The following is a 15,326-nucleotide window of genomic DNA, read 5'->3' as shown; positions in this document are numbered from 1 at the left end:
GTGAGCTGCTCCAGTGGGCATGGGTGCTCTTTCTGGTGATTCTTAAGGAGAGGGGCTTAAAGTGTGGTTTTACATCCTGTGGCTGAAGTTATGTGTGCTTGAGCTAAACTGCCCTTGCTTTCTTGGAGACCGAGGAACCCGTGCGCAGGCTGTGCTCCTGCACCCCTGGTTAAACCCTATCACTGTTCTCTGTTTCTAGCGCCACCCAAGACTGTCAAACCCGTTGAGGATCAGCTGAAGCCTGACAGCGCGGAGGTGTCCAGTTCCTTCAACTACACGGTGCTGCAGCACCTTGGCCAGTTCCCACCCCTCATGCCCAACAAACAGATCGCAGAGTCGGCCAACAGCAGCAGCCAGCAGAGCCCGGCAGGGAGCAAGCCCGCCATGTCCTATGCCAGTGCTCTGCGGGCCCCGCCCAAGCCCAGGCCGCCGCCCGAGCAGGCCAAGAAGGGCAGCGACCCGCTGTCCCTGTTCCAGGAGCTCAGTCTGGGCAGCAGCCCGGGCAGCAACGGCTTCTACTCCTACTTCAAGTGACAGCTCTCGCAGAGTGTTCAGTTCCTATTTGTTAGTAGAGTTGAGGTGGCAGGCTCCTCTGTGCGCAGCCCTCTGCCTAACGTTGACCGCGCTCTCACTCAGACCCTTGCTGCTAGACCTGCGCCTAAGTTTAAAAGTATATCCCATTATTTTGCATTTTTAATGTGAGTCAGAACTTTGACAGCTTTTATGTAGAATAAAAATATTTTTAAATTTGTGTATTGTTACATATGTTTGCATCAAGCTAGCAGCTAAGAGGTTAATTGTGCAACTATAAAAAAAGAAAAAGAAAAAGTTTGTCTAAAATGTATTTAAAAAGAAAAAATGTTAAGTAGCATTTACATTTATTCGATAATATTACCATACGCTGGGTTTCTGTACCAGAAATGGCCAGTTGATGTACAAATGGATGTTATTTTTGCTTAAATTCATTTAAAATTTTTTTAAATAAAGGGGCAGCATCTTCTAAATACTTTATCAGCTTTTTTTTTTGTGACAGGATGCTGCATTCTAAAACTTTCAGAGTTTTAGACTATCTGTGACATGCTGTTCTCTCCATCAGCGTAGGGTAGAGGTCAAGGCCTTCTTTACCCATGTATTCCATATGCCACTGGGTTTTGAAATGTGAAAAAAAAAAAGAAAGAAAAAAAAAACTCACAAAAAACAAAACAAATTAAAGGAAAAAAACCCAAAACCTAGTGGCATACTTAGTTTTGGTTTGGTTTGTTTTTTTGAGAAGCAACACTTTTAGTTTATTTTTAATGTTAATTTGATAGTTTTTTAAACAAATCATGAAGCTGAAAAATTTTTAGGATTGTTGGTGCTTAGTAGACTTGATAACTATTTTAAAACTGCGTGAATTTAGTGAGACAAAACCTTCTTTCTCATTCTGCATGTGTAATGTTTGTAGCCTGGCCCCTCCTCCAGGGCAGAAAGGACTGTGCCCACTAAAGGTTTGGCTTTCTTTTCCTCCAGTGAAAATCTTGGTACCTTCTTTGATGTTTACATTAAGATATGACATTACACATGGCAAGTCTAAGATGTTTCTAGTTGTTCTGTTTGAGGAAGATCATTAAAGGAAAAAGAAAGTTTGTCCAAAAATCGATCAAATCTGGGGCATGTTTCATATCTTTTGATTCTTCTGAAGTTCCCCCCTTGAACTCATTAACAGCTGTCTGCAGTCGTCCCCAGCCTGACAGTTGTTTTGGGTGACGTTGAGAGGGGACGTTTCTGTCCTTCTCATGTGCTCTTTAATACGTTTGGGGTAATGAATGTCCTTATTGTTTCTGACCCAGTAGCTCTAATTTTATATTTCTGAGATATCTTGAGACTACAATATATATATTTTTTTCTTTTTAAATTAAGATGCGCCCAGGGGATATTTCATAAGAGCCCAGCCTTCCTGGTGATCATTCAAGCATAGTTTTCTGGAAGGCTATTTTGATAGAACATTTTAAACTGGGTTGGAAGTGGCAAGGGGAAGGTCGAATTACATCTGTATGACTCGGAGTTCGTCTATGGCAGCCATCTCCAGCCTCCTGTAGCTCCCAGACAACGTGGGAGAAAAGGCTGCCTTGGATAAGGACTAGCCAACTCCAGGATCAATGATGGCCACCTCTCTAATTTAGTTCCGTCTTTGTGCTCGGGACTGAGCCATTGCTACCTACCTGGCTTCTTGTCTCAGACTGAGCACCTCTTTTGAGGTGGCAGATGTGAACCTACAAACTGGAGCTATGTTAATGGGTATTACACATCACAGCAGGAAAGTGGGGTTAGTGGGCCAGGGTACCACACTCTGTGCGTGATGTGACATCCCCATGGATTGTTGGGTGTGTTTTAGGCTAAACAAGACAGCTTTTTGCCACAGGACTGGTTTTCTAACTCTGTGCCCAAACAAGAAGTATGACTCCCCCATGATGAGGCTGTTCGTCCCATCGTGATCGCCCCTGCCTGCACACATGCAGACCCACATGACAGCAGCACACGCTGGGCAAGTGCTCAGAGCCATTTTGCTAATTCAGACGGAACTGTGCTGTCAACTCCTGGTTAACCTCTTGTCAGCAGAATATTGCCTAGTTTTCTTTTCTCATACTTGAACCTTAAAAAAATATCAGTTTTTAAATTATTTATATTTAGCTAAAGTCACCTGTGCTGTGCCCTATCATCTTATAGAGAAACACTGATGGTGGGATGCCAGATGAGGAACCCATCAGGTTGCAGTGACATTCTCCAAGTAGTTATTTCTAAGAAATGACACTAGCTACTCCCTAGGTGACTGTCTGAGTGTTCCTATCTCTTTCTTTTTTTCCAGCAGGTAGAGGATTTGTTTCTGTGTTTTCATGTTCTGCATACAGTGCGTGTTTGAACCCAGCTCCCTCCTGTCTTCCTGTCTGGACTCAAAGGAGCCTATCACTTATGCCCAGCATCTTGTAACAGTCTTCAGCAGATCTTACCAGAACCATTGTGAGTTCTCACTGCTGTTCTCCGCTGTTACTTGGGTATTTTGGCAGGGTTAGTCAGTGTCATGAAATAGCTTATTTCATTCATTAGATTCAACTTTATAGCTCAGATGGAACATACATACATGTGTATGTGTATGTTGTATATATATGTTTGTTTACATACATAAGCACATTTTTTTTTAAAGAAAACTTGATAGCTCTGTGATGCTCTTTTCTTCTGGGTGGATCTTTTCTGAGGTCATTTTATGATTTCTTTGTTTTTTTATCAGTGGAGTTTCGCTGTCCTTGCCAGTACTGTTTTTACAGTACACTACAACTTGAGATATTTCTTTTCCTCCTCTTTCCCTTTCTCCCTCCCTCCGTCTGTCCCTCCTTTCCTTCATCTTTTTCTTTCTTTCTCTTTTAGGTGATAATTCATGCTAAGTTTGGTCCCCCTTTCCCTCTTGATCTAAAAACGGATTCCTGTTGAAGTTTGACCAGCCTCATTCACTGTATCATGGATATTTTCTGGTGTGTTTTTTTCAGAGAAGCCCATTCTAGCTCTGTCATTGCTAATCATAACATCTTGTCTTGATCAGTCCGTGGTTAATTACTGACCATTCAGACTAACGACCTCAGTCTTCCTGGCCTCACACAGACATGCTTTCTGTGTGGGCCGCCTTGGGTGAGGAAAGCATCCAACTGCCTGATGTGGGTTATTTTTGTACCATTTTGTTCTAATCAAGATTCTAGGATGAGTTCAGGTTTGGTCTGAGCGCCAACTGATCTTTTCTGTTCAGAGAACTGCAGGGTGAGTAAATTAAGCAGGAATCTTGTGGAATAAGCATTACCCAATTAGACACAGCTGTCTCTTGAGCCTATTTAGGGAGGAGGGTTCCTTGTTTGCGAAGGCGCTGCAGTCCTGAAGAAGCTAACTGGCTCTACCCTCGAGCTCATTTGTAGCGTTGTATTGCCCTAGTGTAGCCGATGGTTCTGTCGGATTGGTTTCATTCCGAGAGCACAACCGAAAACCTAAAAGAGCATATCTCTAGCCACTGTGACTGAGGGTCAGGGTGTGTAAACAATTGTAGGTTAAATCTGAGTACTTCAACTCTTGTCATGGAATAAGTTAGGTTTCCTTAAATAGTTGATTTTTCGGAGATGCCCATGTGTGAAAGATGCCATGTGTGAAATCATTGCATAGTGAAGAGTTTTGTTAATAGAAAAGTTCTATAAAAATGTAAGATTCAAACTTCCCATAGAGTAAAACATATACATTACTCCTTTCAAATATTACTAGACTGTTCATCCCTCCCTGCCCACTTCCCCACTTCCTCACAGTTGAGCTTGCCTTTTTGCAGTGAGTCGACAAATGTTTTTCTTGCCTTCCCTTCGGCATATGGAAACCCTGCTTTTACCAGAAGCAAAAAAAACATACAGGTACACATGTCTTGGTATCTCTGGCTTGTCTTCTGATTGCCATTCAGACTGCCTAGAAAAGAGAACGGTGCGTTGGCCACTTCTTGTTCCGAAGATCACTTAGTATGTTCCCCATCATCGTGTGCCTGGACAGAGCACACACCACATCGGTCTGCAGGGCACTCACATTCCCTTTGAGACTCGACAGCAAGGCTGCTAGATTCACACTCGCCAGCTTGATCCCTGTTTAATTAGCAATCCCAAGACCTACGATATCAGAAAGTGGCATTATGTCATCAACTCTAAGCTAGAATATCAGGTTAAACCATCCTTTTTTTAAGTTTTAGTGTAACATTCAGACATTCGAACCTACTAAAAATACCTGCTTTAGAGTGATCTTTAAAGAAGGCCTCATCGAAAGGGAGGTACCGAGTAGAATCTAGACGTAGGCTTGTGAGCCATGGTTAAATCCCAGCCCATTTCTACAGTGGTAGCCTGCAGCTTTCTGAAGTGAGTTTGAAGAAGTAGCCCATGTGTCTTGTCGTTTTGGTCATGAGCGTGGTAGACCAGACTTTACTTGCAATTTGTTCAACAGAGAGATTTTATTTTGATACAAATATTAAACATAAAGCATAGTAAGTTTTATATAATTCTATGAGTTCATTAAACAATATTATGAGATTTTTCAGTATGTTTTAGGGGGTCTTTTTGGCTATTTCTACCTCATATGAGGTCTCTTCTGTACTTTATTTAGTATACTAGCATGTGGTTGCCTGCCTTAGAATGATGTATGGGAGGGGAAATCAATATTACCTTCTAAGAAATTTTGATTTTTATGGACTATTGTTTTAGTATTTTAATGTTTGAAAGTGAAGGGGGAAAGTGTGGCAAATTACATATAGTGATAGCTATTTACAAATCTGTCATATTTTAAGATTTTGGAATTGTGAGCAAGATAGAGCAAAAAAAAAAAAGAAAAGAAAGTGATTGTGAAACTGAATGGCCTCAACTTCCCCTGGACGGGTTGTTGACGTACAGAAGACCCCTGTCCCCACCCCCAGGGGGCCCACCACAGCTGTCCAGGGACCCCACTGGTCTAGAGAAAGTTGGAGCATTTTCCATCTCTTTACTCTTGGGTCATTTTAATAATTCTGATCCCAGAAGTGGCCCATTCATGGAAAAAGCTCTCTCTACCTTTGGGGTCCTTGCCGCTTCTCATTAGGGTGCAGGGGCACTTTCATTTCTAGGGTGAGTTTGTCATTAGGGGCGGAGCTGCCTGGCTGTTATCTGGAAGCTGTGCTTTTGTGGGATGTGCTTAGAGTCAACCTTGGTCCCTACACTCGGGGACAGACTTGTGGAAAGAAGCCATCGGGTGCCCCGAGAGTGCATTCGCAGTTACCGCGGCTCCTAGTGCAGGACTCTCTGTCCCAGGGTGGCAGTGACACGGAGCATCAGAAACATAGTCCCCAAATAATGGAGTCTATAGCTTTTAATCCTCTTTCTTCTTCTTTGGTATGTGTGTTGGGGGCTAGGGCAAAGAATTTACTTTCATATTATATGTTTCTCAGGTTAACAAAGTTATTTGAGTTCTCTGCCATGCCAGCAATGGTAGGGAGAACATGGGTATTGTATGTGGCGGAAAAGAAGCAATTGTTTCTGATTCCCTTGCTATTTTGAAGAACTCTGTATGTTTGTGGAAGAGTTGAGGGGAGCACACCACCTCCACAGCATGAGTGACCCCTAAGTCATAGCAGACATGGGTGAGCAAGTTACTGTTGAGAAAGAAACTGCCTACAACAGAATAAACCTGACAGATCTTTGGATATTTTTACATTTGTGTGTTGTGTTTAACATTCAGCCTGGGCTGCAGCTCTGCGGGTATTGGGCTCCGCTTCTCTTTTTTAGTTTGGCTTTGAAATTACTGTTACTAGCAAGAAAACAAGTCTATGTTTAGGGAAATAGAGTGTAGAAAGGCATAGGCATAGAGGTATAATCCACAGTGACCATCCTAGAATGCACAGTTTTAGAATTCTTAGCCCCCAGTACTTACTCCCTGAAAGGTCCGGAAGCTTTAGCTGCAGATTGCCAGTGTGCCCAGCACAGCTTCCTCTATGCACTCCCAGCTTATGAGGGATTTTGGTTTATTTGTGATTTGTCTTGCATGATACCACTTTGTATCTTTCAGGAGGTCAGAGGACTCTTTCGTCCAGGTTAAAGTCCCAGAGTGTCAGTTATAGCTGAGACTGTTTCTCAGTAACGCCCCTTCCCACACACACAGAGGAAGGGTCCTGCTCCTATAAATCCGTCTATAAGACATTACATACATCAAGTACTGTATTTGGTCTCTGTGCCAGCCATCTGACCCAATTCTTTGAAAACCATAAAGGTAACAGTTATATGTAATGCTAGCAACCCTGGTGAATAGAATGGTTCAAATACTTTCTCTAAATTATAAAGCTAATAGGGTTTGCATTTTAGTAAAGAGTCCTAATCATTAGTGACACAGGATCTTTCTTTTTCATGTTTTTTTTTTTTAATATAATTCTCTAAATGTGGCCAGCGGTGGATAGAATGAGTCATGTAGTAGACCCATTCCGGGTCTTCTAAAGGGAAAAACCTTTGTGAGGAAGGCCATGTAAAAAGGCGCCCTGGTCCATTTCTCTTGCAAGCACCACTTTTGCAGCATCTGGTTACGCATAATCTCTGGCAAAAGTAATAACAATGACTACGTTCCCTTGCGGTCTATCATACCTCATGTGGGAGGCCCTGATACCTAAAGAGTTTATTCTTAAAAGTCAAGATGATTTTGTATCATAGAGAACCCCAAAGCTGTCCTCCAAGGCTTTTCTTTTCTCCTTTCTTTGTCTTTCCTAACTTGGTTTTTGGAATCCCCTTAGCTTATGCTACTTCCTTAGGACATGTTTTGAGCCCAGGAGTCTATGGTGTGATCATTGTCAGTGAAGTTCTTTTGTTTTAAAAGATTCATGGTAACACAAAATGTATTTTACTGCTACAACTAAAATGTATTTATAATAAAATGCCTTTTTAATAATTCGGAGCGTGTTTATTTTGTGTGCACTTTCTGTCTTTTCCTTGCATGTGGAAAAGGGTTGGAGCCACTAGCACACACAGAAAGCCGTAAAGCTCATGGGAAGGAGAGCCCACTGTCAAGAAGGAAGGTTGTGACTTTACAGAGAGCTGTGACATAAATCACTGACTTCAGCAGTAGCAAAAAGCCTTTGGGCATGAGTAATGTCACCTGGAAGGTTAAAGGCAACATAGAAATGATCTTCAAGGTGTCAGTCTCTAAGTCAGGATTTATTTATTTTTTAGCAAATGTTCTGAATTATTCTTAACAAGTCTTGTAGTCATTATTACCAGACCTGTGTGGCTTGGAATTTGAGAGCTCATTAATCTAGTATATGCTGATATATTAAAGAGGGCTGATACTACACCTCACGATACATAGAGAGCTGCCCCGAATCCATCTTGTTTCTGTTGGGGGAGATGTTTATGTCTGTGGCAATGCAGTTTTGAGACGCACTAGAAGGTTGCACACTGCTCCCCGTGTCATATTTTCTGTTTAACACCCCATTAATGTGGTGCCCCTATTCTGGCTTGAGTGCACCGGGCTTCGGGGCTGCCATTGTGAATGACATGGTTGGTCTTTTCCAGGGACAGCAGCGTATAATCCATTGCACTGTATCTATCTTGTTAAATTTTTTTTTTAGGTTATCTTTTGTGCATGAGTGTTTTGACTGCATGTATGTTTGTACTATGTGTGTGCCTGGTGTCTGTGGAAGTCAGAAGAGGTTATGGGATCCCCTGGGACTGGTGTTATAGATAGTTGTGAATCACCATGTGGGTACTGGGATCTGAACCCCAGTCCTCTGCAAGAGCAGCCAGCACTAATCAATGGCTCCTCCATTGCTTAGACAGGATGGACACCCACCTCTGGATTTTAAAAGAAAAACTGGATTCTTCCACATAAGTGTGGTGGATTCGGAGACTTCTAGAGTTGTGCTCTCCGCTCTGCAGAAGTAACCCAAAGCCCATGATCAGTGAATAAATGCAAGGGTGACTCTTAGGTGGTTACTTTTAGCAGGCATTGCAACTGATTAATCACCAGCTTTTATCAGAACAGCAAGGTGAGAAATCCCACAGAAACCGGACGGAAGGGAAGGCTGGGCTGGTATGAGAGAGAGTGTGTGTGTGTGTGTGTGTGTGTGTGTGTGTGTGTTCTGTCACTGCTCTTGGTAAATCTAGAACACGTAAGCAGTCCTTAACCTGTTACTGACCCTTCTGCTTTAATTACATGGTTTTGGAATGACATGGTTTTGTCTCAACCAGTCGACTCCCTGTTAGATAGAAATCCTTAGGATTTGAAGAATTGGCATGACTTTTGTCCCACCAACCGTAGCTGTCCCCCTTTCTGCTCTAAGCTATTCTCTGAGCGTTCACAGTGGTTCTCCAATACAGCATACTTTATTTTATTTTATTTTTAAATTATATTTTCACTATGCAGTTCTGACTGTCTTGGGACTCAGTACATTGACCAGGCTGGCCTTCACCTCAGAAATCTGCCGTCCTCTGCCTCCTGAGTGTTGACATTAAAGGTGGGTACTACCACATTTGACACCACACATGTCTTGCATTTTTAATGTGATGTCTGAAGAGTCCAAGTTCTTTTGTTTTAAAAGCTCTCTGTCTCTCCATGTATGAGAGACAGCAAATATGTGTGAGAGTGCGGGGTGTGTGTGTATGTGTGTGCGTGCGCGCGTGCACGTGCTACTACATACATGTGGAGATCAAGGGACAACCTTGGTGTCTGTCCTCTCCTCCCTTGGAGGCAGTCTCTTGTTTACCACTTCATATGCCAAGCTAACTCTCATATGCCACCTCACATCCCACCATAGAAGCACTGAGGTTACCGATGTTCGCTAGAGCATCCAGCTTTATTTAACTGGGTTCTAGGATCTGAACCCAGGCCCTCACTCTTCATGACAAGTATTTTACCCACCTGTCTACCTCCTCAGCCTCTACTGACTCAGTTCCCATGACCGACTCCCAAATCTTGGTCTGGAATAAGAAACACCTCGGGCTGCACAGACACTCACTGAAGGGACCTTAGTCCACTGGAACATGGAAGTTTCTGTCCTGCCCTGTCCTGCAGTCATTCAGTCCCAAAGAAACACACAGAGACCTATATTAATTATAAACTATTTGATCTATTATCTCAGGCTCATTGTTAATTAGCTCTTATAACTTAAATTAACCCATAATTCTTGTCTGTGTTAGCCACATGGTTTGGTACTTACTCAGTGCAACTTTCTCTTCTTGCTTCCTCTGCATCTGCCTAGCAACTGCAGACTGCTTCCTGCCTGGCTACTGGTCAATCAGCATTTTATTGCTAAACCAATGCGAGTAACAATCTTTACAGTGTACAAAAGCATTGCCCCACAGCAGCATGTGACTCTGGCAGGCCTTGCATTTCTCCAGTTACCTCTGCATTGCTAAGAGCCATTAGATTACATTCCTAAAGCTAGCCCCAACATCTATTCCCTTCTTTGGCCACTTCCTCCTGAGGCTGACCATCAAGGACAAGCTATCAAAGTATTGAAGTCCAGCAATCAAAGGCCCCCTTTGGCTCACCTAATTAGCATGTCCAATTAAAATTAAACACCTCATCCTAACACGGGGTTCCCCCTTGTACCTTTTTCCATTTTCCTATGTGCCACGTCTGTCTCCTCTCTATCCAAAGGCAGTCCTTTGTTCTTCCTAAGCAAATATGCCTGTCCCCTTTCCCTTCTCCCTCTTCTTCTATCTTCTGTCTTTGTCCCTTGTCCCTGCCCTCTGTCCCTCCGGGGAAAATACATCTCCTTTGTGCTGAGGACTTGGTCTTGGGGTCCTGAGAGGACACTTTCCCTTTTCCTCACCATTTACACCCCAGGAAGCTCCTGACTTGCTTAGTTCCCTACTTGGTCTTGGACCACGCCCTTTCAGCCCCCAAGGCTACTCTGGGATGCTCTACATACTAATAGAAACTAGGCAAATTCTACCTCCCCAGGCTCCTCAGCTTAAACATTGCCCCCTTCCTCGGGGCTTGCAATGAAATCGTACCCGTCTTTGTATTAAAGTGAAAAGCGGTGAGTTCTGGATGGCAGAGACCGCAGTCCTTCAGGAGTGTTTGCTGAGTGGAACATACCAAGGTTTAGTGGGAAGAGCAATTTAAAGATACCCTCCCCCACCCCACTGGCCACAGTGTGGCTGGATGACAGCCCCCGCAACAAGATGGGTGACCAGGGCTGAAGAACAAACAGAAAGCTGTGATGTTCCTATTTGTTCCATGTAGCTTCAAGTGGTGGTGAAATCAGTGGTTAACTCCCCAAGCCATTTTCTGTCACACTGGGTGTCACAAAACATTTTCTTTTACAGTTTCACTGTGGTTATGCCAATTTTGAATATTTTTATTATTTATTTGTTTATATTATTATTATTATGATTATCATTATTATTATTATTTTGGGGTTTTGAGACAGGGTTTCTCAATAGCTTTGGAGCCTGTCCTGGAACTAGCTCTTATAGACCAGGCTGGCCTCAAACTCACAGACATCCACCTGCCTCTGCCTTCCGAGTGCTGGGATTAAGGGCGTGTGCCCCACCGCCCGGCAGTTATGCCAATTTTGATGGATAGCCTGGTCTAAGGGCCCATGGTACATACCTATTATGATCATGCAGAGCTCTGAAAATGGGATGAAATCCCCCCACCACCTTTGTCTGCAGCTCTGGCTGATGTGGAATCCACAGAGGGAGGAAATTAACTTGGCTAGAAGCTGCAGCTTGTAAAACCTATGGTCTAAGCCCACACGCAGCTCATTAAACCTGATGCTCTACCAATCGATTTAAACATTTTCAGGAGACAGTTCCTAATCCCCCAGTACAAAGTAGCATGGGCTAGATGTGGGGAGCTGATGCAGAGGAGCCAGCGATGGACTCTGAGGGTGGATGTGGCTGGCTGATCACACAGAACCGGAGGAGAAGGCAGCTTGGTGGTGTTTGCTCCCTAATTAAAAAGACGGGCAGATGACAAGCTGTCTGGATGTGGGTGGGTGCCTAAGAATATGGGTCAGAGACCTTGTGCAGGACTCTAGAAATGTTCCAATTAGTTCTGAAAACTCTCTCCCTCTCTCTCTCTCCCCCTTCTCCTCTCTCTCCCTCTCCCTCTCATGGTCTTGCTATATAGCCCAGACTAGCCCTCAAACTCATGTGCCCTTGATTCAGTCTCCCAGATGTTGGTTTTTATAAACCCATGTGCCATAACGCCCAGCAAGCTTTGTTTTCTATACATGGAGTCAGGTGAACTCAAAGAGAAATGAAGTCACAGGAATAGGGGTATTATCTTTGTTCCTGGTGTTTCATAAGGCTAACCAGGAGTGATTGCTCTAGCCCGAGGGCTTTTCCAAGAGATGATCTTGTAGATTCAGTCTCCTTAATTCTGTAGCCAAGTTTAAAGCAAGGCTCTATAACCTGGGACAAAGTCACAGATGACTGGAAAGTGGTCATCAGTTAGCCTTAGCTTGTGGGAACACCCGTGTTTCCGAAGGTGTTAGGTCTGGACAAATACGTCCCATAGACCCACGGGCTAATGGCACAGTCCTAAGCCTGTGGTGCAATTGAAAGTGGTGGACCCTTTAAGAAATGAGAGCAATTTGAGTCTTTAGGTCACTGGGAATACAACACCGAAGGGGATTATGGGACTCCTAAGGAGGTGAATGAATCTGACCTGATGTATTGTTCCCCCACAGGTCTAAAATGAAGTGGATAATCAGCCATGTGAAGCCTCCAAAACTGTGCGCCAAAATACTTTCCTCTTTATCAGTTGATTTGTCCAAGATATTTGTTTCAGGAATGGAAAGTTGACCAATGCAAGGTAAACCTACATGGTTGGCTTACTAACAGGGTGGAGGATCAATTGTTTCGAGGAAGAAGAAGAAGAGGAGGAGGAGGGGGAAGAGGAGGAGGAGGGGGAGGAAGAGGAAAATTGTGATCTAGTATAATATTATAATTAAAGTTGGCTTTGTGCCTCCATCAATGCTCTTGGGAAATCTATACTGAAGGCTTCAACTGGTGTGCTTCAGCTTGGAAAAGAATTCTTCTATCTCTCAGTCTTCTTAATTGGACTTAAGTGTGTGTGTGTGTGTGTGTGTGTGTGTGTGTGTGTGTGTGTGTGTAGAATCCACTGTGGAGATAGAGACAGCTGGAACCAGAGACGTGGAGCAGCAAGGAGACCTTTCCTTGCTTCAAAGGACTGTGTTCTGTTACTCTCTCTCATGGCATTCTTGCATAGTTGTGCCTTACCCAGTCTCCCTTGTGGACGAACCTGTGGGAGACAGTTCAAACCACCACAAGGGGTCTTTCAATGGCCCCAGAGCTAAGCTGATAGCCAGCAAGCCTCTGAGTGTATTGGAACACTCGGTCCCCATTTGGTGGCACTGTTTGTAGAATGTAGCACGAATTCTAATGGGTCTTAATGAGAAGAACTTGGAGTCAGATAAGAGGGGGTGAAAACTGAAGGGTCAGAGAAGCCGAGCAGCAGCCACTAGAGTTCTTACCTTTACCAGTGCTCAGGCTGAAGGGGCGATCCTGTCTCTATGAATCCTCAGACTGAATGTCTCTTTATGAAACCTCAGGCTGTGTCTGTTCCCACCAAACCTCAGACCACATCCTCAGACTGAATCCTCAGACTGCACTGAGCTCCTGTCTCCTCCTGCCTCATATTCCTTTCTCCAGCCAGCCACCTCCCTAGTGCTGGGATTAAAGGCATGGGAGTCCAAGTGCTGGGAGCTCTGTTTCTCTTTTCAGACTTTTTAGCCCAGGGTGGCCTTGAACTCACAGAGATCAGTCTGCCACCATCTCCCAAGTGCTTGGCCTCTACAGCTAACTAGTGTGGCTATCTCTGCACTCTGATCTTCTAGCAGGTTTTATTTGTTAAAGCACAAATAAACTATCGCTACAGTGGAACCTTTGAGAGCTTTACCTTGCTCAGCTAGGCTTTGAGGGTTTTTAACCTTGCCCTACTTCCATGAAGTTGAACTTTCTTTGGATTGCCAGCTCCCAAATAACGACACCAAGACTTATTAACTATGAAAGCTTGACCTTAGTTTAGAATTGTTCCCAACTAGCTCTGAAATCTTAAATTAATCCATTTAAGTTCATCTGTGTTCTGCCATGTGGCTCATTACCTCTGCCCAGTACTATACACCCCACTTACTCTGTGTCAGGCTGACAAATTCTCCTCTTCTCAGATTCTTCCCCTTGTTCCTCTCTTTCCACAGAAGTCCCGCCTATCCTCTCCTGCCTAGCTATTGGCTGTTCAGCTCTTTATCCAACCAATCAGAAGGAGCCTTGGTAGAGATACATCTTCATAATGCACAAAAAAGGTTATCCCACAACACTTCCAGTTTGCCCTCTCTGCTTGGTGTTTGGGGTTGAAAAGGTTATTGTTCAGCTTCCTGCTCCAGCTACCGTGCTTGACTGCTGCCCTGCCTCCCCCGTCTTCCCCGCCTCTCTGACTCCCCCGCCTACCCCGTCTACCCCTTCTCCCCCCCCCCCCCCGCCTACCCCTTCCCCTACCTCCCCCGCCTACCCCCTCCCCTGCCTCCCCTGCCATGATGGGCTCCTTCTCTGGAACTGTAAGTCAAAATAAACTCTTTCTTCCGTAAATCACTGTAAGCCATGGTATTTGTCACAGCAGCAAGAAGTGACAAATGTGTCTGTGTCAGGGGAATAAGGTGGACAGAGATCCTTCTGCCTCAGCTTCCTGAGTGCTGGGATTGCTGGTATGTGCCACCAGGTCTAGTACGAAAGTAAATATTATTTTCATTGCAAGGCGAAACCTTTCTCATGAGGCTTCTCCGTGCTGCTGTGAGGAAAGCAGCCGCACTGAACACCCACGGGAACAGGTGTGGCTGTGTGCCGATAAGACTTTATTTATGGACACTGAGATTCAAATGGCATAGAATGTTCATGTCATGAGATACTCTTCACATACACGACAAGTTCTTGCAATGTCTGTTGAGCTGTAAAAACTACCCCTGTGTTGCAGGCTGCACAAGAAGTTATGGGCCAGGTCTTTCCTACTTACCCCCTGCCAACTGTGCCAACTCCACGTGGGACTCCAATGTTCACTGCAGGGACTGCAGAGAGTCCTCTCTGTCTGCCAGTCAAGCCTGACTTCTGTTTCTGGAGGCCAGGTTCAGTGTAGCAGGGGTCTGAGAAGTGTTTAAACAATGGTGCCATATATGCGTGTGTGCTAAGTAGTCCTGCTTCTTGGGTTTGGTTTTGTTTTTGTTGGTTTGTTTGTTTGTTTTCTGTTTTTCCAACAAGGATCTGGCTTCAGAAGCTAGATTGAGACCTTGGGGCTTCAGTGCTGAGAGGGGCTGGATGATTCTAGAAATAACCCCTCCTATTTTTAACACCCTTGCCCAAGTCACAGGGTTTCTAGTTTCATTCCAAACAATTCCAGAGCTCAGATATTCGAGTTGGAATTCAGAACCTCTAAGCTATCCCCACCTCGCTTCTCAAAGTCCCCAGGGCCTCTACCTTCCTGATGCTGCAACGACCCTTTAATGCCGTCCCTCATGTTGCGGTGACCCCCACAACCATAAAATTGTATTTGTTGCTGCTCCATAAGTGTAATTTTGCTGCTGTTAGGAATCATAATGTAAATATCTGATATTCAGGTTATCTGATATGCGACACCCAAACGGGTTGTGACCACACAGGGTGAGAACCGCTGCCACAGAGGGATAGCCCTGCCTTTTCTTCTCCAGGGTTTAGGGTGCCAGGCCTATGGTCAGGAGTCTCAGCAATTGATATGCAAGGCAGAAGAGAAAAAGGGAAGTTTTTTTCTGAGATCTTTTATTTCAAACC

General features: G+C 44.3%; 1 protein-coding gene across 5 annotated transcripts in view; it reads left to right on the top strand.

The window, feature by feature from the left end:
* The window catches only part of Helz (helicase with zinc finger), a 167,127-nt gene extending 159,681 nt beyond the window's left edge, over positions 1–7,446 (top strand). For all 5 annotated transcript variants that reach the window (XM_085695975.2, XM_085695973.2, XM_048446061.3 and 2 more), the window contains one exon: positions 200–7,446. In XM_085695975.2, the coding sequence (XP_085552101.2) occupies positions 200–534 (335 nt within the window). In that variant the 3' untranslated portion in view covers positions 535–7,446. The remainder of the gene's footprint in view (positions 1–199) is intronic.
* Positions 7,447–15,326: the final 7,880 nt, after the last annotated feature.

The sequence above is a fragment of the Myodes glareolus genome, chromosome 9 (assembly GCF_982192425.1).
Source record: "Myodes glareolus chromosome 9, mMyoGla1.1, whole genome shotgun sequence".
NCBI classification, from domain to species: Eukaryota; Metazoa; Chordata; class Mammalia; order Rodentia; family Cricetidae; genus Myodes; species Myodes glareolus.
Note: the sequence above shows the minus strand (reverse complement) of the source record. Positions and strands in the feature narration are given on the sequence as shown.